General features: G+C 38.1%; 1 protein-coding gene across 1 annotated transcript; it reads right to left on the reverse strand.

Annotated features, from left to right (window-relative positions):
* Positions 1 to 11: 11 nt before the first annotated feature.
* Positions 12 to 24,852, reverse strand: LOC145779903 (clustered mitochondria protein homolog). The gene is made up of 27 exons (XM_082591576.1): positions 24,719 to 24,852; positions 21,142 to 21,500; positions 20,210 to 20,381; positions 19,488 to 19,634; positions 18,002 to 18,213; positions 16,127 to 16,281; positions 15,439 to 15,607; positions 15,240 to 15,344; positions 14,967 to 15,062; positions 13,762 to 13,889; positions 13,421 to 13,608; positions 10,933 to 11,130; positions 10,523 to 10,703; positions 10,151 to 10,251; positions 9,591 to 9,629; positions 9,124 to 9,326; positions 8,038 to 8,181; positions 6,329 to 6,498; positions 5,495 to 5,726; positions 4,843 to 4,996; positions 4,415 to 4,603; positions 3,805 to 3,962; positions 3,232 to 3,353; positions 2,019 to 2,196; positions 1,355 to 1,405; positions 1,124 to 1,197; positions 12 to 767 (listed from the first exon to the last, which is right to left on the reverse strand). The coding sequence occupies exons 1-27, from the start codon at positions 24,762 to 24,764 to the stop codon at positions 602 to 604; spliced, it is 4,137 nt and encodes a 1,378-aa protein (XP_082447702.1). The 5' UTR covers positions 24,765 to 24,852; the 3' UTR covers positions 12 to 601.
* Positions 24,853 to 26,848: the final 1,996 nt, after the last annotated feature.

A 26,848-nucleotide genomic window follows, 5' to 3' on the forward strand; every position in this document is an offset into this window, starting at 1 on the left:
AAAAGAATCTTTGGTTCTGGTAAAAAAAATGTTTAATAACAAATCACAAAGCCGGCACCATTTAGCACAAGACGAAACTGAATTACTGACACGGAGTTTTCACGGGGAAGAGCGAATGGTGTTCAGCTATTTGCACTCAGTTTTACGTTACATATACGCTTAGTGGCGTTAGTTTTAAGAGCTAATCGATGTCTGAAACACGAACAAGGAAACGAAAAATCTTGAGGAAACCATTGAACTGTCGCACCAAGTAATATGCGATGGAGGGAAACATTGCTCGTTTATTTTATTCAGCAAATACACACGAACTACTAAAGCATTAGCCGTTTTGAAATTAAGCCCAACCCAATTGCTTCACAATGAGAAAACCCATCACTTTTGCATCTGGTCATTGAATCGATGCAAAAATGATTGATTTTAGCTCAATAGCTTTTCAGCAATTTTTTCAGTCAAACAAAAATGTTGCATAAAAGAAGACATCACATACAAAAGTGGCCGCTGGTTTACAGAGAAACCACGGCATTTTTACGTCGACACACGTTGATTGTACGTAAAAATGCAACTTTTCGACCGGAAAAAGACAAACACAAAAACATGCTTTTCAGTCCAAAGCGGCTTCAACTTCGGATAGCTGGTCGACTGCCGTCGGTGATGTACAATTTGTCGTTAACGCGTCACTTGTCGTCTTGGTTGCCAAGGCAACGAGTTTTTCGTTGTCGTTTTGCTGACGTTGCACTTCGTGACGTATCGCCTCCAAATCTTTTGGGCTGAGGTTAAAAGAAACAAAAATAACCAGAAAGAATCACATCAGGTTTGTGCATTTTATTTTATTCATGGTGGCTTATTATACGGCTAGTAGCAGGATCAATTGATGGCTGCAAAAAAAAATTTTTTTTTTCTCAATAAAGAACTTCCCAATATTCTTGTAATTTACTGCGGTATGTGAGAAAGCCAGATGTTTCGTGTTATGTTTTGTAAAATAGCTGAAGCACTTTCTCGCTTCTTATCCTTCGTTCACAAACCGATTGTTGGAAATGCGTTGAGTGGTTTCTAGACGTCGTCATGGACATAGAAACCTTTTATGATAAAACCTTCTCTACCCCAGAATAATAAGTCAGCTCACCTTAAAGGTATAAATATAATTCCATTGATCACATTCAGAAGGTCCAGGACGCTGTGTAGGCTTGGTGGGGTGATCTGGTATCGTGACAGAAAAAACGATTGTCACTCATCATCAAGATATTTGAAAATGCTTTAAAAACGTAATTCATAGGAACATAAAGTAACATTTCTATAATTCATTTAGAAACATTGGAGTTAATCAACGAACAAAGCAAAATATTTTCGGACTCACCTGTAAGGGAGGGATGGTGGCTGTGGAGCCGTTCTTGTATATTTCGTTCATCTGCAACGAAATTTCGTTCAAATGAAAGCTACTGCTCGGTGTAGTTAGTAAAAACGAAAACCGACCTAAGTTGACCCATGGCCATCTGCAGATGCGGCCTGATTTGTCACATTTTGCAGATTTTGATTACAGCTACTGCTAGTGCTTGACTGACATTTTTTGAGATGTTTTTACTTTTTGCGGTTTCCTAATGACAAAAAACTTTTTTGTTGCCTTGGGGAAGCAGTAGCAAATGAGAAAAAGTAAGTTGAAAAACGCAAAATCAGACTGTTATTGAAAATTAACAGTCTGACTAAAATCTACAAAATCAAATTTTCTTTGTTTTTCAACATGTGAAGATGTTAAAACCTATTGTGTCATCTGGGGAAAAAAATAAAGAAAGCGTAAAAATCTAATTTTTAGAAAAAATTATTTAAACGTTAGCCCAAAGTTAGAAAAACTTGGAAATTTCTGCAAAATGTGACAAATCAGGCCGTATCTTTAGGTGGCCATGGTTGACCAAAAACGAAACCTTTAGCAATTAAAAAAAATAACTCAAGTATTTTTCTACGAAGCAAACTGGCTTCAGGGTGGTAATGATTAAACAAATGCTTTCAACCGGTCAAAAACTTACAGTTCTCTGCAGAGTGACAGCCTGCTGGGTGAGGTGACGTAAACATTCTCCACTTTCCTTTGTCTTGTCATGTTCATCGCCAAGTTGCGCCCTGTACAGCTTGTACGTTTCTTTCTCGTGCTGCAATGCTTGCCGGAACTCGCCCTTGCAGGAGTACGCTCGCGCCACCAAGTGATGACTAAATATTGATAAAAATATCGTTGGAAACCCGTAAATTGGCTTGATCCGGAATTATTTGTCTTGCACATAGAAACTTCAAATACAAAAATAGTGAAACCCGTGACACTAAACCAGGGGTCACCAAACCACGGGCCGGAACCGGCCCACCACGTGCTGCGGAAATAACAGCTGCACTACAACTAAGGAAAAAAAGTTACGAAACTTTTTGTAAAGGACTGACGTTGCTGTTTATCATTAGGCCACCACAAATGGGGGCAGCCTAGGCCAAATTTGGAAAGATGTGATGTTTTTTCAAGATCAGGATGCCCTGTAGTGTATCACAGCAGGGGACAAATTTTCCAGCAGCCTTTCGCTTTCATCACAACTTTGCTATTCCACCGCTGACTTTGTTATTTATTGTGCTCAATTCAAGTCGATGGAGATTCTAAATAGTTGTATATCTTTTCGCAATTTGCATCCGGCCCGCAGCTGTTAATCTTGCAGCAATCCGGCCCTCAGAAAAAAGAGTTTGGTGACCCCTGCACTAAACTAATAAGAAAAGCTGAATTAATTTGATTTTTGCTAAACTATAAAACCCAAATTTGGAAATAATGGTTTTGTGTGCAGCTAAAGTATTCAATTATTTATCATTACTCAAAGTTTATTATCGACTAAAAATCACATTGCAAAAAAATTAAAATTTCTCTGCAAATGATTGAAAATTGCAGCAAAAATTCAAATACAATCCTAGTAATTTTTTTCAGCTTCTTGAAATTACAAGTCTTCCTTTTTAAAAAAAAAAAGTAATACCCATGCAAACAAAGACCAGAGTTATGGTGATTGCAAACAGTGTGTATTTGTTTATAGGTACTTGGGCTCTTTAAAGAGCCCGGGGCAGTTAAACGGATTTAACATAATCATTATCTGAGTAATGTTTTTTTTTAACCAAACGTTGAGATCTGCGCGTTACTGTCTAAATGACAATCCAGGCAGGCTACAAAATCGTGTTGAAAAGCTGAAACCAAAGAATCATTGAAAACATTTCGTGGTTCACCTTATGGCTGCTTTGAGACTTTTTTCTCCGTGATATTTTAAATTGATTTTCAAGGCCTCGTCCAGAAACTTCAAAGACAGGTCGTACTCTTGAACTCCGTGAAGCACCAAGCCAATATTGCTCTGCGCGTGAAAATACACTCCCAGTCAAAGTAAAAATCACATAAAATGTAGACCACATAACCGAGAGTCTAAAGTTTTAAACAACCAACACCGCGTTAAACAAAAATCAAAGAATCAGAGCTCTCGTGAAAGCAGCTTGAAGTTAGATATAGTTTTTGCCACAGGGCACTTTCGAAGACCTAACATCTGCAGGTATGTCTTTGTACATATGGTACACTTTGTATAGATCGATGGTGTCAATAAACAAATGATTAATCGTTTACTTAAAATGCAATATGCAGCGTTTATCGAAGTATGCCATACGCACACGGCATATGGCTTTCTCTCCATTTTGTTCAAAGAAGCCTGGTCTTCCTCTCGACCCTGATGCTTCGGGATGAAGACCAGGCTTCTTTGAACAAAATGGAGAGAGCCGTACGCCGAGTGCGCAATCAGGCAGCATTTTTCTTACGTCCAAAAGGGCAACTTCGGGATGGTCGTAGCCATGGGTCCCGAGGAAAAGGTAGCGGGCTCGGTAGAGCAGCTTGAGGGCAGCAGAGATCTTGTACTGGGCAAAACAGTACAAAGCCAAGCTGACGTAATCGGTGATGGTTGTGAAATGATCGATGCCTGAAACAGTAGATGGTTTTATGAGCAAGGTCGTGTATTTATTCGGCCCTGACTTAAGCAAAATGAAGTTTGAAGTATACTCCAGCAAGCAACTTTTTTTCTTTCAACGTATGTACATTGTACAGTACACGTTGATCAATGTTAGCTCAGCGGTAAAGCGTCCGACACAAAACCACGCAGCGCTGGTTTGGGGTGTGCTCTTGAGCAACGCATTTCAGGACTGCTCTCTATTCAACGATACCTAGTAGATGGAATGATTCCCTGACAACACTTCAACAACAATCGGAAAACTTCACTCTTCCAATCTCGGTAACCGGCCCTGCGTCAAAAGCCTCATCAGTCTACAAGTATGCGAAACTATCAGGAATAGCCTATCGGAGGCTTTATCAGTCCGAGGATAAAGATTCAAAACCAACCAAGGTTTTGCTTATTTAAAAAAAACGTGGTTTTACCTAAGACACGTTCATTGACAATCACCGCTCTCTGCTGGTTGCTAATAGCATCTCCATGGTCCCCCATCATGTAGTTGAGCCGCGCGATGTGCCGGTAGCATGCTGATATCTCCCAGTGGATGGCGCCATAGACATTGTTAAACAAATTCAACGCTTCACTGAACAGCTCGAAGCCTTCTTTAAGAAAACCTGAAAGGGTGGTTAAAATAATAAAAGGGAGAAGACTTTTCTGTCGTTTCTTATAATATCGAAAGTCGCTACGTATAAGATGTTCACCGATTGCACTGCCAGCAGTTTACTTGCATCAAACTCTTCTTTTGTTACTGCCACAGAACATTTACAATGTTACACACAAACACAAATTTATGCCACAAAAATGTGACGCAGTTATGCAAGAGAGCGCAAGTACAGTAAGTTGATCAACCCACCCTGCTGGACTTTGGTTTGGCCGCTCGTGTAAAACTGGTACGCATCACTGGCTCTGGGTGATGTGTGCTTAACTACGGGATGCAGATTGAGGATGTCTTCGTCGGCGAAGGTCGCCCTATGCCGGCTGTCGAAAGCATATTCCTTGACTAGAAGCTGGAATAATGAAGACGTTAGTTCGTTTGAAATATTTGCAAATAATTTTTTTGTTGTTGAAAGCTACGAAAGCAGTTAGCTTAGTTTAAGTGGCAAGAACAGTATTCAAAGATAAAAAAAGATGAATGAGGGTTTCGTTGTGTACGGGTGAGGTTGGTCCTCACAATTAAACCATAGTTAACCAGATAGACAATGTTTTGACTGACAGCTTGAAGTGAGTGGGAAACTGACATAGAATTCAGATTTTTTTCAAAAATTTTCAGAACAATTTGCTTTGAAAAAGTTTGAAAACTTAACGTTCTATTCCCCAACCAAACATCTAAGATTGGAAAGGAACCAGTGAGAAAACCACAGACAGTCGTCAAAATGACGACATACACAGTGAACAGTGTACTCGCGAGGTTTTCAAATCATTAGCCGCGTCAACTTTGCCAATAATTATCGTCAGAACGTCAAAACACTAAATAGTCAGAACGGTAAAATATCAACACGACCCACCTGGATTCCCATGACGACGCAGAAACGACGAAGGAAGGAGATTTTCTGGATGGACAGCTTGTCAACCAGGTCATCCATGCTCACCATGTCCAGTGTGAAGTCGTAATACTCGAGCGCCTCCGTCTGGATCTGAGTCCACAGCGTCTCGGGCGTGAGAGCGTGCCACGGCGCGCTCGTCGAAGCGCCTCCGGTGTGCGGGCGATTTCTTCTCGCTTTCTTCTTCCGTTTGTTGCTGAAGAATTCGTAAAAGTTTAGTTTCTACACCAGTTTATCGCTATGCTACGTTCGGCTGCCGAGAAAGTGAAGTTTTATGGGAGCTCGGTTCTCAAGTGTGATTTTCATGTAAATCGTATTTTTAGTGCACATGAAAATTAAACGTTTTTTCCGAAAGTTTGTGCAAAAAGTTTATTTAAAACTGCCAAGTAACATAAAATCTATGTATATTCAACCACCTGAATATTCAGCAATCGTTTCAGCTCTTGGAAAAATATTGTATACAAAAAAAATTTCTTAATTAGTACTTCTGCTTAGAAGATAATCCCAAAAAACCACCCAGAATAAGGAACACGGTAAGCTGCTTTGAATTAAGCTTTTAGTTGCATTTCTTCATTTTATAAATCAATACAAAGACTATTACAGATTATAAAAGCAATTCAGCCTCTAAACAAGATTTCCTCTCTTCGTTGATACGATGTCAAGATTTGTTAAAATAACAACCTAAGCATTTCCAACAAGCCTTTACTTAAACCAAAAAACATACTGTGTACGTTGATACAACGTTAGAAGACCGTAAATTAGAACAACAATCACGTTTTGACAACGTATATGACCCACCTAATCAATTCTTCTTCAGGCAAGGTAGGAACGGGTTGAGGGAAGCTGCCGAGGAAGCAGTTGAGGAAATGTGCGACGGCTGAAGAGATACTGGATTGATCGACTTGCTGGAGGTAGGGACGGACCAGATGCTTGACGGAGCGGAGAACAATTTCCATTACACCGATCCTCTGCCAGGAAAAAAAGAACTTACGACAACGAAACAAAATAATACACACTTCTCCAATAACGATGCATTGCGAGCCTGGTAAGACGTTTCCACTTGACTAACGACTACGGTAGTTTGTTAATGTAATTAAAGTAATTGTGTAAACCTAAATGCTTTATTTCAAAAATAATATGTGAGTTGTAGAACAAGAAAATCATTTTAATCTCCATTATGAGTTCATTTCCTTCAACTGGCAACAAGTCATTCCCACTCAACCTCTTGTACGGTCATTGTTGAGGTCAACTACATTACGCGAGCGTGATCATTAAAACTATTGATCGTATTCGTAAGCCAGGTGAAGAAAGCCAACGTTCCATCCACCAAAGGTGGTTTTTCTGACATTGTATCAATGTAAAAACATCAATTTTTGTCAGATATGATGTTAATAAATTTTCTACGCCGCAATAAATAACACTACTCGGAGTCAAGAAGGTGACGATTGACGATTTGTTCTGACGAGTGTAGAGGTTAACTCGGTTCGTCGGTCATGGTCAAACTACTACGTATGTCTTTTAAAGAATCCTTAAGGCTTAAGGAACATATGGAAACGAATACACTTTCTACTTCCCAAAGTTAATCAGTCACTATCTACATTGACCCATTGTTTATAGACGTTGAATCAAAGAAAAAGAAAATACAGTTTTTGAATGACTTAAGGTCGTGGTGCATGAGGTGCACACAGCCGCCACCTACCTAGTAGCAAGGGTAGATTTAATTTTATTGTTATAAAATATTAAATCTTTTAAAATGAGGAACCTTAGCCACCTGAATGACAGCCTGTCTGCTTCCCTTACATAAGCTCTGTTACATAATAACTACGTCACGCACTATCACGTCACTCTGTTATGTAACAGTCACAATAGACAAGTCAAAATAGACGATAATAGTGCGACGTGCCTGAGTGGTTTGACGGGAACGTTAGCATTTAAATGTGGACATTTCGCGTGACATTTCAAAGCTTAATTTGAATAAACGAACAAATCAGGTGTTTTTTTACATTGATTTAACATTTGCGCATGTTGAATCAAAAAAAAAAGATATAGGTGGCAGCGAGTGGAAGTTTTGTCTATGATACGATTGAACTGCCAAACGAAGGTAGGAATCGATGAACTTGTGGCAATTCGCCCTGTGTTTTTACATGAAAAGACGTTGAATAAACGACAAACGGCTAAATAAATAAGGACTATAAAACCGTTTGCAGTATTATTACTTCTTGCCGTGTGTGAGCTGTAGCCTGTATTTTAAAAAATTTCTCATCAAATTGAGAGTGAAAGCACTTTGCTGTGTTTGGACTAACAAATACTTTAAAATTACTTAATACTTCCTTACATAACATAATGCTACAACAAACGATCTAGCTTTAAACAATGGCACTAAATCCTTTAAAGAAAAACACAAATGTCAAAAAATATCATCAGAAACTATTTCCAAAAAAAAATTAAAAACAAAGGTCAACCACAGTTGTCATAGAACTTTAAAGGGAATGTAAACTCATACTCACATAGACATGCTGCAAGGCAGTGGCGTCCATGACAAGGTTAATTATCTTGCCAAGGTATCGAACCCCGATGCCTCGTTCGTGCAAAGCATCAGTGAGCGATGCTCCATCGCCGGGCATCACGGAATGCTCGAGACAATCTTTTATCTGGAAGGGAAGGAATACTGTCACACACAAGGCAGATTTTCCGGTGGTACCCAGGCAGGAAATCATCCGTTCTTTACATTGGTTAAACGTCTGCAGACGTTGATGTAAAAAACGGTTGATTTCCTGTCTGGGTACCACCGCACAATCTGCCTTGTGGTGGTGTCTCACTTTGGATAAAGGATTAGATTCACCATTCCATATTCGGTTATCAGTGCAATGCATTAAAAACAAAAGTTAATATGTTTGTTCAATCGATGCAAGTTCTAATCTGCAAAAACAGTTCATGCGCCTAGTGAACGTCTTTTGAATCAGGAAAGATTTCAAGTGTTAGTGATAACTGATAACAACTAGAGCATCCGGGATACTAATATGGCGCTTGTGCACTAATGTACAGCACATATGGACCTCACACGGTAGCTGTTTAAAGTGAGTGGCTGATGTACATCGCCAGCCACACGCATTTGACAATTGAACTTTGCTGAACAAGTTTGATCACAATGGCAACGTGATCGCTCTTTTCTCGGCTCTTACATAACACCATAAATAACTTATAAGCAATTCACATCTTATGAATACATTCTCCCCAGGTAGCGCAAAACTCACTTGGCAATAGATCGATGTAAGATTGACCATTGTGGATGTAAAATCAACGCATTAATAAAAGAAAATATGAATGATGCTAAGGGCCGTTTATTTCCCAGCAGCACAACATAAAGAAAACTTCATCCAGTTTAATATACATGATTGCTTTGAGCCCAGTATTAGAGAAAGGTAAATTGTCTTTAAGATAACTTCCCAGCAAACGAAGGCTAACCAATAACCATGTTACATCACCTGTCGTCAAGCGTTGAAGTGATGTAAGTCGATCAACTATTGCAAGCTGAATAGTGACAACGAAAGCTGATTAAAATAATTTCAAGACAAAATTGCTTCAAAACTTACAAAGGTGGGTATCTGGTGAGTAACAAGAAACTTTGCTGCGTTCTTGATTAGTTGCTTTTGCTTTTCGATTTCTTCCGTCGTTCCAACGTGCCTCACGCCAGGAGAAAAAATGTCCGGATTAAAGCGGATATCGAATTCCGTGTCGGAATAAGATCCCACCATCCTGGAAGCGTTCCTTACAGCCTCTTGCTGCCATAGCGACACTGGAAACAGAATAAACTTGCTGAAGAAGGCTTAGTTTTTTTGTAAAAGCGCTACTTCGCGAGATGTGGAGAGGAAGATCTTAACTCTTGGCAGACAGACAGGCCACACCCTCAACATGTGGATTAATTCATGACCTGTGTTATCAGAATTGGTTGATGATGACTTCACTGTACGTCTAAAACCAAAACCAACAACACTAGAAAAAATCAACAAGTAATGTTAAATGAGTGTAACTATGCTGGTATAAAGAAAAAAAATCTCACTTTTGTTCATATCTGTCGATTTGACTTCAGATGTTTGACCTGCAAAATAGAAAGTTGTAACACATCTGAGACCACATTATGTAAGTTAGTCATTTGAACTTAACAGGCGCTTATATCGCATACGCCTCACTTCTACCCACTTGTCGTGTTGGCAGACCATTGTAATTAAACCAACAAAACATAAGTGAATACAAATGGATGCAGTGTACACTACAATTCAGAGGCAGGTTACTCACGATGGAATCTATCTTCAAATGCAAATAGTAAGTTTCATTTTCTATAGAGAAAGATGATCATCTCTAAGATAAAGAATCTAGATTAGAGTCACCCCCCTGCAAAGTTTCGACCTTCCTGTATAAATCGTCTTCAATCTTAAACAAAAACTTAATAAAAACCTATATTTGGGCACGTGCTTCGGCGTTGTACAAGTTAATTGTTTGTATTTTAAAAATGATTAAAACCTCGGTTTTATTGTCAAGATCATTTCTATTACAACAGATAGGGAGAGTAAACCTCTTCGTGTCACGAGTAAAATCAAGCATGGCTAGTAATCAAGATACCTTTCTCCTGCTCAGATTGAAGAGCTTCTTTTTTTTCAGCCGCTGCGCTGTTCCTCAAGGCGACGATCTGTGTAGCGCACTGCCGCATGAAGATGACGTATCTGCGGTCGCAAAGTAAACAGTCATGCAGATGTACATTGTGTAAGAAGTTATAATATGTGCACGGTATTTTGTATTTCTGAACAAGCGACAATGATCAGTTTAAACCGGGCACAATCTTTTCGCTTTTTGCACTAATTGCAAACCTATAATGTAGCTGGTACTGTGCAGTACTTCTTGTACCACTAACAATGTGGTTACAAAATACTTAAAACCTACAGAAGGTTGTTTCCAGCAAAGACTCCAAAGTGTTCAACAACTTTGCAAACTTACAAGTGGTCGACAAAGGCTTCGACAAGTTCAGGGCGTAGGAGTACTAGTCTGTGTCGGTGGAGCCTGGGGAAGCCCATTTGTGTGCACTCTGGTGGTAAGGTCTCCCCCTCAATGGGAAGGAAATTGACATCCGCTGGATATGTCTTGAGTAAATCCAAGATGTAATGGCGTTGGTCGTTTCCTGAAAGTTAAAAGGTTTTCCAGACGTGAATAGTTTTAATGATCTATCGTTGTATCTCTATCGATTTCCTTTATTGAGAAAACGTTACAATTGACAACTGAGGAAAACACTGAAACATCACATCGAGCACATGCACAATATGGAGAATTCAGTTTACAGCAATTAGCTTCGGCACACGAGCAAACGCGATAGTAATTAAGAAATGTAACAGCCTAAGCAGCATCACTACCTATTATTCCTTTGCATTCCAGTGATGAAGACAACTCCACTGACTTCCCATCCTCGCTTTGAATTGAGTGAGGTCGAATATGCAGTTGCTTCATGGTCTTCGAGAGAAGTTCCGTATATTTATCGTGGCTCTGAGCGGTTTTACCGAAGTCAATAGACCCATAGACCACACTTTGTTCTTGCTCTCTCTCCAAGATGCCTAGACAATAACATAGCGAAGGATAAAATTAGTCCAAGAGTGGTGCATGAGGATAAAAACTAGTTTCGCTGTTTAAACATCGGTGTTTCAAATCATAATACGAGTCAAATTGATCTTTTTAATCTCTTGTCGGCTTTCATCTAAATTTGCTCGCATTAAAACAGCGTTCATTGCTTAAAAGAAATAAGTAGTTTGATTTTAAACCTGACGGAAGGTTCTTGCGGGCATTTGGTCTCCGACTGTTTTTTTTTTCGGTCAAATGTCTGAAAAAAATAGTCAATTCGGTCAAAATGTCCGAAAAAAGTGTGCAATAAAAGATGTCTGCGGCCGGGTGCTGCAAGGTTGAGTTTCGCTGATGAACGTTGAAGAAACGTTTGTCTATTCTAACTTTTCTCAGATAAAACACGACAACGTTTCTCAGCGAAACTTAATGTTGTAGCTAATCAAGAAGTGCAGATTTTGGTTTGTATCAGCTACTTGAAAGGAAATATTTTCATCAGAAAAAATGACCGAAATAAATATAAAATGACCGAATTTTTTCAAGTTATTTCGGACAAATGACCGAAAAGTCTCAGCAAAAAAAAAAACAGTCTCCGAGACAAAGGCTAAAACCCGGCAGCGAAAAGCTAACACGTTTGCCATAAAACACGAAACTTTTTTAGCCAATCAGTCTTTTTTAAGACGTCTGCAAACATTGAATTAAACTAAACAGGACTGATTTTTGACTGTTTTCTCACTTCAGGGTTCAAACAAACTTATCAATCTTGGCAACAGCAAATACAAGACGTGTCGCACCGGTAAGTTAGTCTAACAGATGCAAGCATCATCAAACGTCGTGGGACGTTGAATCAATGCAAACAACCAACCAGTTTCCACGCGTGACACAGCTCGAGTATTTGCAGTTGGCAAGATGAATTACTCAGAGTGTAAAAAAAATAGATCGCTAACCAGTTTTAACCACGTGGTGTAGCACTCCCAAATAGAACTCGTTCAACTTATCTGCTGACTTCTGGTCACAGACACCAACCAGCAAAGGAAGCACATTTTACACCGTTTCAATGTCTTCAGACGTACGTCAAGGGGTGAAAATAACGACTTTTTCTGGCCGAGAAGTCAGAAAAATTTAGTGACAAACAATTCGCGATCAGTGTTGATAAAAACTTAACAGGATAAAAAAAAGTTTTTCAAAATACATGAAGATATAATAACATGGGAAACTGATTTCCAAAAGCAATTGACTGAGTTCACGTCAGCAAGAAATAAACTACCAAAGGCTAACCACCATCGCAATGTAAGCTGAATCTATTCAACAAAAATAAGAACTACGCATGCTGGACGTTGAGTAGAACTTGTTCATCAACAAATAAATGTCGTTTATGAAGTGTCACATTGGCCAACCAATTCTCATGGTCATCTGGTTTTAGTTGAAACTGCCAAAGTTTTCAGGATCAAAGACAACATTTATCATCGTATCGGCTGTTGGGTTCGCCCAAACGTGTTAGAATTAATGCAACAAGGTTGTGATAACAATTTATCACAACATTCAGTGAAGAGTTAGCCGCAAGGGAAAATATATCGCCCCTTAAACATAAAGGCAAAAATCAGTCACTGTAAACGTCGAATCAACGTAAAAGCGACTTATTGTGGTAGCTTGAAAAGCCTGAGAATGACAGCGCGTTAAGTGACAGCCACTGTTGTGTCTTGTCACAATGCGTTGACGGATGTGATAATGGCTCATGAACAGTTGTGTTATCTTCAAGCAGCTTGGCAACGTGTACACACATAACCAGACGTTGGATCAACGTAAAAGAACCGTAATTTGCAAAAGTGGTCTAGTTCTGATGTGAAAGTCAGCAGGCAGGGTTGATGACACAAACAAGGGTGACAAAAGACCACGATGATTAAAACGTCATTGCAAGATAACAAGCTTTGCAATGTATTGACGTGAAATAAACAAAAGATAGACAAAACATGTAATGAAACTGAACTGCAAATAACAAAATGTACACACACATTGAAGTTATTACATTGAAGCATTTATATTCAAAGCTTCACATACTCATAGCTGTAACACGGCCGGCCATACATATTGGGATGACAAAAAAAAACATCAATCAAGTAGAAAGTGATATGACTGTGTGGTTTTGATATCTACAAAATATATGTCCAGCAAGCCCGTTACATTATCAGTTGATATCTAGCTTTGAGATAATTCACATGAAAATGCGCCATGTATCTTGACTCATCTCTGACGATATACAATCAACATGTAAAACATTAATCAACTTACCTGGGATGATGGACTGTGCAGTGACCCTGTACCCTCGATAGTCGACTACGACAGTGCCCAGAGTATGGAGGTCGGGTATGTCCAACGCGTTGTACGCTTTCACGCCACTTATATCGGCCGAGGGGGCGTAAAAAGCGGCGTAGTTGCCCCCCAAGTCCTTGTAGTGATCCCGAACGTCAAAACCAAGACTGAAAATGAAAATGCTAGAATGAACGGTTTGGTTTAACATTTTGTTAATTTTCATTTTGTGCTTCTTCCTGCCCTAGTAACTTGAAATAAACAACAGATCTCTGGGCATGTGTTCAGCACATGTAGATTTAATAAAACATTTCAGCTTTTACCTGAAAAAGATATTGTTCCAAATATACATTCTCATATTTTGTGGGTCTCCAGGGTTGATGGCCATCACGTTTCCATCCACCACCATCATAGCTCCCCTACTGGCCGCCGCTACAAAGTCGCTGTGGACCTGTGCGATGCAAGCAGTGTATCGTTGGAAATCTTGTAGATGATGAAGAAGCGTTTACTCAAAAGAAAATGGATATCAACACAGCTCCTCGCAAAATCTATACTTTTACATGTTTTTTTCACATGGTTCAAATGGTATTTCTTACTAGGAAGAGCAGAATAGCGATATGAATGCTTGCAAGCGTTTTTTTGTTTTTTATATAGGCCTATGCAAAGTAGCACTTGTAATGAACGTAAAAGCGATTTTGTATAAATCAAACTAAGAAAGCAGATAAAGCAATTTTATCAGTTCAGAACATTTTGGACGCATTTCACAAAAGTTGCTATCCCTTATCTGCTGTAGTATTTAGACCAGCAAATTTTTCCAGAAGAAACATATGTTGGGATGTTTGAAAGCTCAACTAGGATACACAAACAGCCAAGAAAGTAAAATAACGTGAAACAACGTTGAACAACTTCGATCGGTTTCGCTTAAAAAAGAATTTTTAACAATCGAAGGAGTCCCAGTCAACAAAGTAAGTCCTTTCCTACATTGATTCATCGTCTCCGGACTGACTTGGATAATTAATTCACCAGACATGCCACAGCGTTGGTGACATACAGCGCCAGCAAGGGAAACTATTGGCCGCATTGTGAACCATAGAAGGCCTTTGGGGAAACATTCAGACTTCCGCGCGTTATGTAATTTGTTTAAGCCGTTGATAGATTTGCGCCGATATCGAACGTACTGACGTAGTAGAAACGTGAAAAAGCTAGCACCTCGGATAAAAGATCATCAGCAACTATTATAAAACAACCTGCTTCAGAATTTACAAATTATGGCGAATCAGTTGTGTTAAGAGACAAACGTTATAGATTCAGAAAGGTCAATAGTCATTTTACATCTATTTAGCAATAACAAAGTTCAGTTATGAATTACATTTTGTTGTTGTGAGGGCAAAATCGCTATTACAAGTTTAAGTAAAAATTGTTACGTACCGAAACCTAACGTAAAAATACGTTTATTGTTAAACGGCTGTGCTGTGTTCGAAGGCAATGTAAAAATACAAAGTTTTGTTTAAAAGATGATGTTGCTTGCCTTGAACATTGCCCGTTCCCGTAGCAACCTCTCTGACAGTGTGGACCTTGGGAGTTCTCTGGTTGCAGAGATTTCCTCATTCCAGTCTCGGGTTTGCTGTTGACAGGCAAACATCAGCATAACATCGCAGAACGTTGAAACAATGTTGAAAACACATTCGCGAAAAACCGCTTTTCAATCATAACATATACAATGCTTGCGATAAATTAACGATTAAGTGATCAAAAAATAAAGGAAAATTTGAAAAAGCGTATACTCTGCGCAGCCACTCACTTGGCCAGGGATGTGCTCCTCCACGAGGAGTCTGGAGCTGAAGAGATCTTCCGCTCTCACGTGATCCACAGAATGATCCACGGCGGGGGCAGTCCAGCTGTATACCTAGAAGTCAAAATTAAATGGAAACCTTCTTCTGTAAATGGTATATTTTATTATTCACTGGATCAATTTTGTAAATTATAATGGGAAAACACACCTGGAAGGGAGTTCCGATTCGTTCAAATGGATGTTTGGCAAAGCGTCGTTTATTTAAAGATGAAAAACCCTTCTTGAATGTTGGGGATAGTTGGTTAAGTAAGTCAATCAGCGAATGAAAGATCTGCGCTCCAGGAGCTGGTTTAGGATTAAAGGTTTCCATGTCACTCCTAGAGAAGGAAGATAAAACAAATTTTCTGTTACATGGCGTGAAATGTTAAAATAAAGGCTTACTTAGAGCGCGAGCACATAGTCTATTAGTCATAGACAAAGTTTGATTGTGAAACAATTCACATAATGTAAACAAACTGCAGACACTGGCACATCGTTTCGGCCTTATGCCCGTCTCAGTGCAGTGGGTATTATACACTGCGTATCGCCACGAAGGTATAGTGTAGACTGTAGATGAACAGACACAAAAGAAGGACTATCCGGTTGTAGAATGATTTCTATGTAAAAAAAAATGAAGCGAACGCTACTCTGTGTTCCTGCGGTTAAGTGATAGAAAGATTACGTCGAAAGAATGTAACTTATTTCAGATAACCGGTGGATGAAGACGTTGATTATAAATGAATGAGGAGACAAAATACCAACCTAGCCAACAAATCAATCCTTTTCCATATTGATTCAACGTCTGCTGACGTAAAAAAAATTAATTTGTTGGCTGGAACAGTTTGGGCGACACTCACTGATTGACATAGAACCCTCTGGCACTCGCTGTGATGTGGAAGTGCTTTTGTTCCATGGTGACTGTGTAAAGATACAAGAGATCTCCATGGAGCTTACGATTGCCAGGAGGAGGATTCCACATGCTCATGGTGAGGACTTTCAAGCATGTGACTAACTGGAAATATATTGGATAACTATAAGAATAGTTAAGAAACTGTGGAGCACTTGATCGAGAAAGTTCAGTCATGTTTATTACAATCAACAATGATTTACGTTCGAACGAGAAAGATATTTCCAGATTTAGGACAGATGATGAAAGGCAGGGTGGCACAGCTGCCTGCGAGTGGCCCAGATAAATGTACTGCGGACCATGCTTTTTTTGAATATGCCACAAAGCAAACGGGATGCTTGGCATGGCAAAGCAGCACTGGACAGAGCCACCTTGACCTTGCCTTCCACCATCTGTCCTAAATCTAGAAAAATCTTTCTCGTTCGAACGTAAATCACGTAGACGGTCAACAATACATTTATCTGGGCCACTCAAAGGCAGCTAAGGGGGTGCATGAAAAGAATGATGAATCAGGGTTTTGGTAAACTTTTTTACTCTTGAGTAGCTTTAATATGGCTTTTGGCTATAGTATAATAAAAATTAAAATTTTCCTTAATGAATAATTTCCTTAAAAATTAATGAAGTAAGTTTTTATCCAGGTTCACTGGCGCATGCGGACATTTCGACCTTTGCAAAGAAGTTTCACACAAAAAAAACCTAAGAAACTTTTCAAAATAGCTCGTTAATAACCATACAACCCACAATTGTTGTTGCAACAGTGGTTTTCAACATTGTCATTAGTCTGGCAACGTTAAAACAATGTAAAAAGAAACTTCATGTTCGTTGAACTTAATACAGACAGGTAGGCCGCGTTATTTTATCGGTCCATTCGCCAGGAGTCCCAGGACAAGTCAAGGACTTCTACGTTGCTATTGAAAAGGCGTTGTTAAACTTTAGCTACAATTAGATTAAACTAGCTTGCGACAGAAGACATTAAAATTTGTTGAGTTCCAAAAACAGTGCCATCCCCAGAGAAATAGGACTAACTTGGCAATTATTGATTTCGCTCAGAGGAACAGATTATTACGGTTCGGTCAATCACAAAAGATTATCATTCAATTGAAAACAACGATGTCAAAAAAGAACTGGTAATTTTTTCTCGTTTATTTAACGTAACTTACTACATGCTACATTGAAAACAGACGTGTTCACGTTTAAGACTTAATGAACCAAGCAAAAACAATTTTCATTCCGCCTATTGAGCTTGCAGTCAATACTGCCTTGCATCTGCGGCTCTTTCAGTCCGAATTGAAATATTCTACTCCATCAATTTCATTCGTCTTTGAATTAATGCATATCGGCAAAAATGCAAAAAAAACTTTCGAACAAGTTGTTGAATTGCTTTTCGCTAATGTTAAAAAAATGTAACCACAAAAAATCCGCATAATAAACGTCAACTACCAATCTAGCTAATCTCTGAATTAGTTTGCAGACTGGGGTGGCATGGGTCTTGGGTTGATTGCTAGAGCAACCTAGAAGGGGAGCGTTCCATTCCATATTTGGTGATTAACGTGGCCGGAAACCAGAAGAACAAGCTGCACTGGAAGCAGAAATTGTTCCGTAACAAAGCAAGAAGTTGAAGCGATACAAAACTTACTCGTGTTTTATGGGAGAAAAATCAGTAATTTTCACATTGATTTCACACCTGCAGACGTTGAATCAATGTAAAAATGACGGATTTGCTGTCTGGGGGCGTTTGTTGACTAAGATATAACCAGCATAAAGTTCTATTAAAAATACACAAGTGCAAAAAATGAGTTACAGATCCCAAAAAGCCTTCAAATACCTTTGCTTCTTTTGGTACCGGATGCATCGGTGATAGCAACCTGTCCTTGTAACCAGGCATGACGAAGTCTGGAGGGGTGCAGTCGACTGAAGTGATTAACTGTTCCACATTTCGCGGCTGCTTCTTTCGCTTTGTCTCGCCATTGGTCAACGCTTTTGTCCCATCGTTGCTGGTGGGAGAGTCGGGTGTGTTGTGGCCGCTGTTACTTGGCTCTAAGCATTCGAAATCATTTATTCAGTTCCATTAAGGATATGGGATCTCCTGAGTATGAAGCAGCAGCAGGCCAGCGATTCTCCATCAAGTACCAGTTCAGAGTTTGATATTTTTTATTAAAAATGCATGGAGAATCAGCAGAGCCCTATTTGTGGAATATGCATTTCGCTCAACAACTATAGAGCATCATCAGTGCCTTATTCAAATAGAATCATTCGAAATCACTTTTAATCTGAAGTTTCTAACATCATAATAATGTTTGCCTGAAATTAGCAAGAGAAACATATTGATGCTCATATTGATGCTATATCTTCCAAACTCTCCAAATCTATTGGCATACTCTCTAAATTAAAACATTGTTTACCTACCAAAGCTATGCTTCAGCTTTACTATTCTCTTGTGCATCCTTACCTCATATACGGACTGACAATTTGGGGGTCGTCATACAAAACTCATATTGGAAAGCTTGGTGTTTTGCAAAATAAGGCAGTCAAAGCTGTTGTGAAAGGCAAATGGGCTGACCATGTCACACCCTTTTACAAACAACTAAATATCCTAAAGTTAAAAGATCTGTACAACTTTGAAATTGCTAAGTTTATGTATCAGTTTAGTTTTAATTTATTACCCGACACTTTTCAAAACTACTTTAAAAAATGTAACCAAATTCACAACTTTTCTACTCGAAACTCGACCAACCTAGATTACTATTATTATCGATACACAACAACAAAACTACAACGCTCAATAAAATACTCTGGCGCAAAAATTTGGAACAATATATCAGATGAAATTCGCAAATCCTCATTCACAACTTTTAAAAGAATGTACAAAAAGAAAATTATTGACTCATATTAAACAAATGCTAAATTAACCTACTAATCAGCTTTTTGATTTCTTATCTTCTTGGACAGCTTCACCGTTATTTATGTACTATTATCTCTTTGTCTCAATTTTTCAATTATAATTATCATTGATGAGTTAAGGGTGGCTGCTTGACTTGAAGACCTTGAACGGTCACTTCGCAGCCTCCCGCTGCTGTGATGCTACCATCATTTTTTTACTCGTTTTTTTTTTTATTGTAAACTTTTCAACAGTTTTATGATACTGTACATTGTGTTTTGATTTATTGTACATATTTTTTCGCAGCGGCCAATAAACAAACAAACAAACAAAAGCCCTAATTTTTAAAGACAATGCAAACCTGTAAATATCCTTAAACTCGAAAAGGTAGCTTTGATGGGCAACGCTCAAATAGAGGTTTGAAACCACCCACCTGCAGATAGATCTTCCTCTGTGACAACGTTGACGTAAGACAAGCTGCTGCAGTCGGCCCCATTGTAAGCATCGATATGGTCGATGGAGTGAAGCAATTCACGGACGTGGCGAATGTGCAGGCGAGCCTCACGAACGCTGTACAGCTCTGTGGTGGCGACAAAGCAACAATCAACATTTTAGACAACAAGACTCATTTCAACAGCGCGTCCATATAAAGTACAATGGAAGTCAATAACACTTACAGTCCTAAAAGTGACTCAGCCAAGCAAAATCTGCAGATATTCATCAAGGAATTGTCTCATCACATACAAAAAGCAGTAGTGTAACCTAGCCAATGTTATTTTTATATTATTTTTCACACACCATACATCTCTCATATATAAATTTTACAATTACGGTCAATCGTTTTCTTTTTCCCCAGATACAGTTAGTTGTGTTCTCCTGACGAACACGTAGTACTGCGCCACAAACGTTCAAAGTCATTTTTGCTGTCGCTTCAGAATCAGAGTTTATTTTTGTGCACAAAATAAAGCAGACTACAAAATGAAGTTTTGTTTTCTCAAAAACGAAATTCAAAAGCATAATTAACGTAACACGATGAACTCACATGGCAGTTTGTAGCATATCAAATCACCATTGGAGAAGGTAAACAATTTTTTTATAAATAGATTAACTCAGTAGCTTTATTCGTTTCATTTCTGCTGCACCGGTCCTTCCTACCTTCCACTACTTTTATTTCCGAGCCTTCTTTTATTCCTTCGACGTTTTTCAACTCGGAGAAATTGTCCAAAGTGGTTCCATTGAACTGGAGGGAAAAGCAGGTCCTGTGACACGTGTCTTCACGATCCATCAGAAGCTGATGTAACTCCTGAACCATTTCTTGGGGAGACACCTGCAATGCAAGAATGTAATATTACATAACACCCAACAATCTAGCATATGTATTGCATACGAAGTAATTTCTTTATATTAAAATTTACAAAAATCGCAAAAAGTCTAGTAGGCTACAAGGGAAAGCAAGTGCCATTGTTTTAGCAATGCTATGAAATGAAAAATAAACAAAAAAAATTTGAAAATAATACGCAATGTAAAGACGGTATTCTCTGTAAAATAGTAACAGAATTTGAAAAAGTAAAATACTGATCTGCCAAATGATGTCTGGCTTCAGTTGACTTTCCATGAAACTGTGGCTGGATAAAGGGGGGTTTAGTGTCACATTGAGACAACAGAACAAAGCGATTGGGTCTTCTTCACCGGTGTCTTATTTCAAGCCGATAACAACGGTCAATGAAACGTACAACAAAAAGAATTAGAATGCGGGCAATTTGAGAAGACTCAGATTGTTAGTTAAGTGATGGTTTGAGTCAATCAGTATCGTACAGTCAGCCACTTTCTCACAATAACAAAACTAAACCTAACATTTTAGGGCATTTTGTGTTAATAGTATCTACTCCGCTACACCAACAAAAATAGATATCTACTGCGTACATCACAAGATAATTTAACAATGTCAACAACATCAGAAATTATCCGCTCATTTGATAGTGTTGCGAACAAGCAGGCACACCAAACAATCCCACAAAACTTAATCACTACAAGTTAGGTGGTATGTTAATATTTTTCAAACAATGCTAGAATTCCAGATGTATCACCTGCACGTCAAAGGTCTCTGCTCCAGGGGCATTTACTTTTACTGTAAATAGGTTTTCTTGGATCACTATCAATTCTGGGTCTTTTTCGTTTTTCGAAGTCAACTTTTCCGCATCTTCTTTTTTAACAGAAACTTGTTTATTTGTTCCGTTTGTAAGTCGTGGTGCTACATCCGCACTAGCTTCTTCGGCACGGTCATCATCACTGTGAATTGCAGAATCATCGGAATCTTGTTTGTTAATGTCACCGTTTAAGTTCTTGCAGTTTTGCACAGATGGTTCAGAGAGCACGTTTAGAGGAGCTATGCTGTCAGCAACAGTTGCACCGTCTCCCAATGCACTTGAAGATTGGTCTGAGGTTTCTGAAAATAAGTAGAAATTTATAAACTTTGGGCCAGTAATAATCCGGGAAACATCTGGGTTGGTAAAGAATAGACTCTTGACGCCCAAAGAGATACAGAAACAAAGAGTTGTAGTTAATCAGTTAAACGTTTTGGATAAAACTTCATGATTACCATCTTTCATGCACTACAAACGTATAAAACCATTTTCAAATTATTTAACAATTCAACCGACAACATGATACAAAAGTAACCACAACGGTTAATGTTCTGGAGTCGTGCATATAAGATTGTTCCAAGTTTATGGTTGTTCCTACATTAGCGCAATGCGTAACTTCAATATTAACTCAAAAGAGAACAGTAGGTCTAACCAATAAGAAGTAGACCAATAACGCTGGGCATGTGTTGACTTTGACCAAGAGCTTGAACTTTAATTGGTGGAGAAATCAAGCCAACAATTCAAGATAACTAAGGTACGATAATAATCAATTATTAGCTAAGCTTGCATTGCCTTCTTAATGAAGGTCGTCCAAAACGATTGTTTGCTCAAACTTCATCGTTCCAGACACAAATTCTTTTCATTGATTCCAAAAACAGAGTGAAACATTCAAAAAAAAAGAAATTTCTGTAATAGTTTTTTAACTATCACTTGTTGCTTGACAAAACTTGGGTGACTGGAAACTTAGTAAAAACTTAGCAGGAAAAATTATTCACCATGAGTAACGGTTGTTGCAAGACACAAAGAAAAACTTTCTAAACAACTGCAGTGTTAAGATACTAAATTTGGCATGCAATCTCAGTGGTGGTGTGGACTCAAGAATGTACATTTTCATTTTCCTTCGTGATGTGATGCCCGCGTTGTTTAAGTATGATTTTCGGTTACAAATTGAGTTTCCACTTCATGACAAACACCCCTGATCTCACTAATCAGTGATTATGGTAAGCAAGCTCACAGACCACAGTTATACAACAAAATGGTATATTTTGGCACCGAGGCCACGAATTATACCAGTACCGTATCTAATGCTACTTGGATAATGGATATGAGCAGTCATTCTCAAGTAATGACAAAATTTGTAGTCAATACAAATTCGTTTATCCTGATATTGAACATGGGGTCAGCGACTCTATGCAGTCGCTACCCTAGGCTTGACAGTTAAATGGGTTCCATCAAATGTTTGAAACGGTTCGCATGTACTTCGTATTCTTGACAGGGCGCAGCAACTTGTTCTTGAGGGAAAAAAATATTGTGAATATATCTTTGACAATTAGGCCAATCATTGAGCTAGACTTAGATCTACTTCAATAAAGTAGCAAATATGCTTTAAGGTTTGCAATTAAATTCATCCTTCTGCACTAAGACAAAAGATTAATTGTTCCTTGTGTTGTCAATCAAGGTATGTCTTTTACTGTTATGGCAAGAAAGATTTCTGTAATGTTGTCAAGTTAAGGCATGGCTAGGCTGAAAGTTCTTTCTCGCATTCTTGTATTCCAAACACTGTGAGTAAACCTTGATACTAGATACAGCACAACCAAAAATGGCTGAAGAGGTTCTAACAATTGGCATGTTTTTTCTATACAAGGGCGCAGGGTGGCCCTGGGTGGGTCTCCCAATATGGAAATGTTTGCTATAAACAAAGCTGACAAGAAATTCATGGAGTACAACATTTCAGGATTGCTATTTTGGTGTATGTCCGATTGATGTTTTCACTTTGGCAAAGATTTGCATTGCCTTGTCAACACTCAGGTCATTGCTTTTTTAAATTAATGCAAATCAGATGCCATACTACAATATTTGCAGAGCAAAAGGTTTAGTTTCCTTAAAACAAAGCTTTATGCAAAGCAATATGACAATACAGTAAAAAGTAGTTTTTGAAAGCAAAAGTAGCTGGTCTCTTTTTTGGACCCAGCAATGTTACATGAATCAATAAATATAATTTAATGCTCTACTAAATATGAAATGAAACTAAAATGACAAATCAAAGCTCCAACAACCTCATTAAAACTGCAAGCGTTTGATTAAATTTATCAAGCACAACTAGACTAGGGTTGCCAAGTAATCTTCAAAGATTTCGAACAGCATCAGTCTAAAATTGTGACATATAGTAAAAAATGTTTCATTTATGGTAAAGCACTTCACTCATGTCACAGAAAATTAAACATTGGCACAAATGAAGGTGTGAATAATTTGGTAGCCACCGGTCACAGCTTATGAAGTTAAGTCAATTTATTATTTTTTTTCGAATTGTAGGCCACCTGGCAACTTCGAGTAAGACAACTAACACTATTTGACTGACAAGAGAGGCAAATCAGCATTTCACAATTTGATACAGACACCTCTCATCATCCAGTGAGCTAAACTTCATGTTCTCGGATGAGCCTGCTAAAACTTAGTGCAAAGAGTATATATTTGTTTCACAGGCTGATGTATGCAGCTGCATACTTGCACAGTTACACACTAGTAACTTTTGGACAGGGGGACATTAACAAAAACAGGAGGCTATATAGTAATAGAAATGAGCAACAAAGAGTTTTGTCAGTGGCAACTTTAGTCCAAGGTTTTATCCAACACAAAATTTGTTTAACTAAAATGCATATCACTATCATTGAAAACATGAGACTATTGGCAGTTACCAAAAATTCAACTATAGTTAAACCCAAAATCATGATTTATAAAGAACTCTAATTGATTATTTTAAAGACAAACATGTGATAAAAAAAACTTTGCAGTTTTTTTTTATGAAAACACGAAGTGTCAGGTTATCTCAGGTAAAAACTATATATTCCCTGGGTGGCACTTCAGAACTCTGCTCAGTTTTAGCTATATTTCGTACGCTTGAGAAGTGGTCTCATTATACTGTAAGTAGGTAGGTACTGTATTAACAACAGCATTTTTAACACTCTAACAAGACTAAGCATGACATCTAAAGTTATATTACCTTGATGTGACCAAGCATTTTTATAATTATAACTATCAAAACTTAATTAAAGGTAATGCTGACAGTCATACCAACTTTTGTATAACATGACTTTTAGACTTGTTCAGTTTGATGTTAACGTTTTGGCCTATATTCAGTGCATGTTGTTGACTATTACAGTATTTCTATATTTTGCATTCTGATCATAAAACATAAAATCAATTTAAGTTAGACTGAAAATACACTACTTTTGATAAAAATGGTAGTGCTTCGGTAGAGATTGTAATAAAAAGTTGAACAAAACAGCTCTTGAAACCTCACCTGTATCATCATCACTATTTGAAGGAATTTTCACATCTTGTGTCATCCTATGTCTTGTACTTGTACTACACCAACAAATAATTTATGCACAATAAATCTTAAAAACTGAAACTTTAACACTAGACTGCTCTGCTATAAATTGAAAAAACTAAAGTTAGTCTTAAGCACCAAACCATAATTAGCTACATTGCTTGTATTATTAAGTCGCTGAAAAGTAAACGTGTTAAGTTCAATGGAAGAAAATATGAGATCATAAATGCATAGTTGCACTTCTGTATATGCAGTTTTTCAAAACTTATTCCTTGGCAACCTCATGAACGTATTTGTTCTTTAGTATCCTTTTTTTAATTTAAAACCCAAAGTGTAGTCACCTACAATGAAAAACCACTACACTGAACTGTAAGCGAAAATCTTCTGTTTAGTTAGTTCTATGACCTGAGTAACCTTGAATTGAAGGAGAACACGTGTGAGCCGGTCAAATCAGCTGACCACGCTACTCACACACACCCACCTCATTTTGCACATGCACTACAAATATTTAACTACACGCGCTACTCAACTCGCTCATTCAATGCAACGCAAAAGAGACACCGAGAGCCTTTTTCGAGTAGCTTCGTGTGACGCGTGATCGCTCTCAATGCTCAGGCAATGTTTCAACCTACTTAGCCTGCTGGGCAACTGCAAGACTAGTTAGCGACTTCACTAGGTCACAAAACAACGCAGCAACTGCCTGCAAAACTATTGCGAGTGTAGTGGGTCATGCGGCGGACTTGTTTTACCTAGGCTGTTTAGTTTTTTCGAGAATATTTATGAAGTTCTGATGCTTTGTGTTTAGTCCAATTAATGTGAGGGCTATGAAACGTCTTCTGCTGATGCTTAAACAATATTATCGGCATTGTTATTTCTATTTGACCACAATAAATACTATTAATATATTACAAAAAGTGCTCAATGCCAAGCAGAGCAAATTGATTCTATTTGAATTAGGATCTTCCGATGATCACCTTTTAGGGTAAAACAGGCTGTAGAGGTTTTAAAAAGTAACTACTATTATTATTATTATTATATGTGATTTGATCTATATTTAATGTGATTTGATCTTGAATGTATGCAAGCTACTAAAACAAAAAAGCAGCTTCAAAAAACAATAAAGCAAGTACGTGTAACCTTTTTCAAATTTTTTTTTACAGCCACCGGTAGGACTATTGCTAACATTGGCATTACTTTGTCCGATAATTTGCAATTGGTAATTGTGTCCATTGATAAAAAAAATAAAAAAAAGTCGACTGATAAGCCCTTATCTCAATTTCTCTAGTCATCGTGCTTGATTATACCAGAAGGCTTTGGCCTAGTCTACATCGTTGCACTTTAGTTTAGTTCCTGGCTTCTTTTTCGTCACAAAATTCATGATTTGAACGAGAATTGTTCAAAGTATCTCCTTTCTATTAAAAGGAAAGTTTGTTTCAAAACGAAACAAAATCAAGACAAAGAATTCTACAGCGAAAGAACCGGCTACAAAATACAAATGTTTCAAAAACTTTAAGTTTTTTATGTGTTGAACGGTCAAAACTCGTTAGCCTGAATCATAGGCGAAAATCGAAATGTTTCTTGCACATCTACAACGAGTCGAATTTGCATCTGCTATCGAAACAAAATCACAAACGATTAATTTGCCTTGAAAAGAAGAGAATTCTTTTCATCAGCCTTACTCAATTATTAACATAAAAAAAAATTAAAAAAATGTAAGCTTAACCTCCATCAATACTAGCACCAACCTTAGGCACTACACCTGCTGCTTTGTCTGAACTTCTGAAGCTGCTTTGGTGACTGAATGGATATTTGTGAGCAACCCGACAGATAGGCTTGCTGGTGTTTTTCTATTATGACGTTGTTATTTCCGCGATGAACATTGATGACGCAATAGGCCATAGCTTGTGAAAAAGTAGGTTATGAAAGAAATTTCATTCAAGAAAGTTTTTAGTAAAACAGAGGTTGCTTGTTTTTGATTTTGCTAATGCGGGGATGACATTGTTTTGATATCACCTTTATTGAAAACTTAAGTTTGAGTCCATTGTTTGTACGTTGTAAATTGTTACGGTTTTGCCATCATTTTCTTTTGTTGGTTTTGTT

This window comes from Aplidium turbinatum, chromosome 11, assembly GCF_918807975.1.
Source record: "Aplidium turbinatum chromosome 11, kaAplTurb1.1, whole genome shotgun sequence".
In the NCBI taxonomy this organism is placed as follows: Eukaryota; Metazoa; Chordata; class Ascidiacea; order Aplousobranchia; family Polyclinidae; genus Aplidium; species Aplidium turbinatum.

Bases quoted from the DNA above. Each gene is read 5' to 3' on its own strand.
- LOC145779903 (XM_082591576.1), bottom strand. From the start codon at position 24,764: ATGACACAAGATGTGAAAATTCCTTCAAATAGTGATGATGATACAG. The intron at 13,890-14,966 runs GCAAGCAACATC...TGCATCGCACAG, and splicing joins GGGAACGGGCAATGTTCAAG to GTCCACAGCGACTTTGTAGC. The intron at 4,604-4,842 runs GTGGGTTGATCA...CCACCCTTTCAG, and splicing joins CCAAACCAAAGTCCAGCAGG to GTTTTCTTAAAGAAGGCTTC.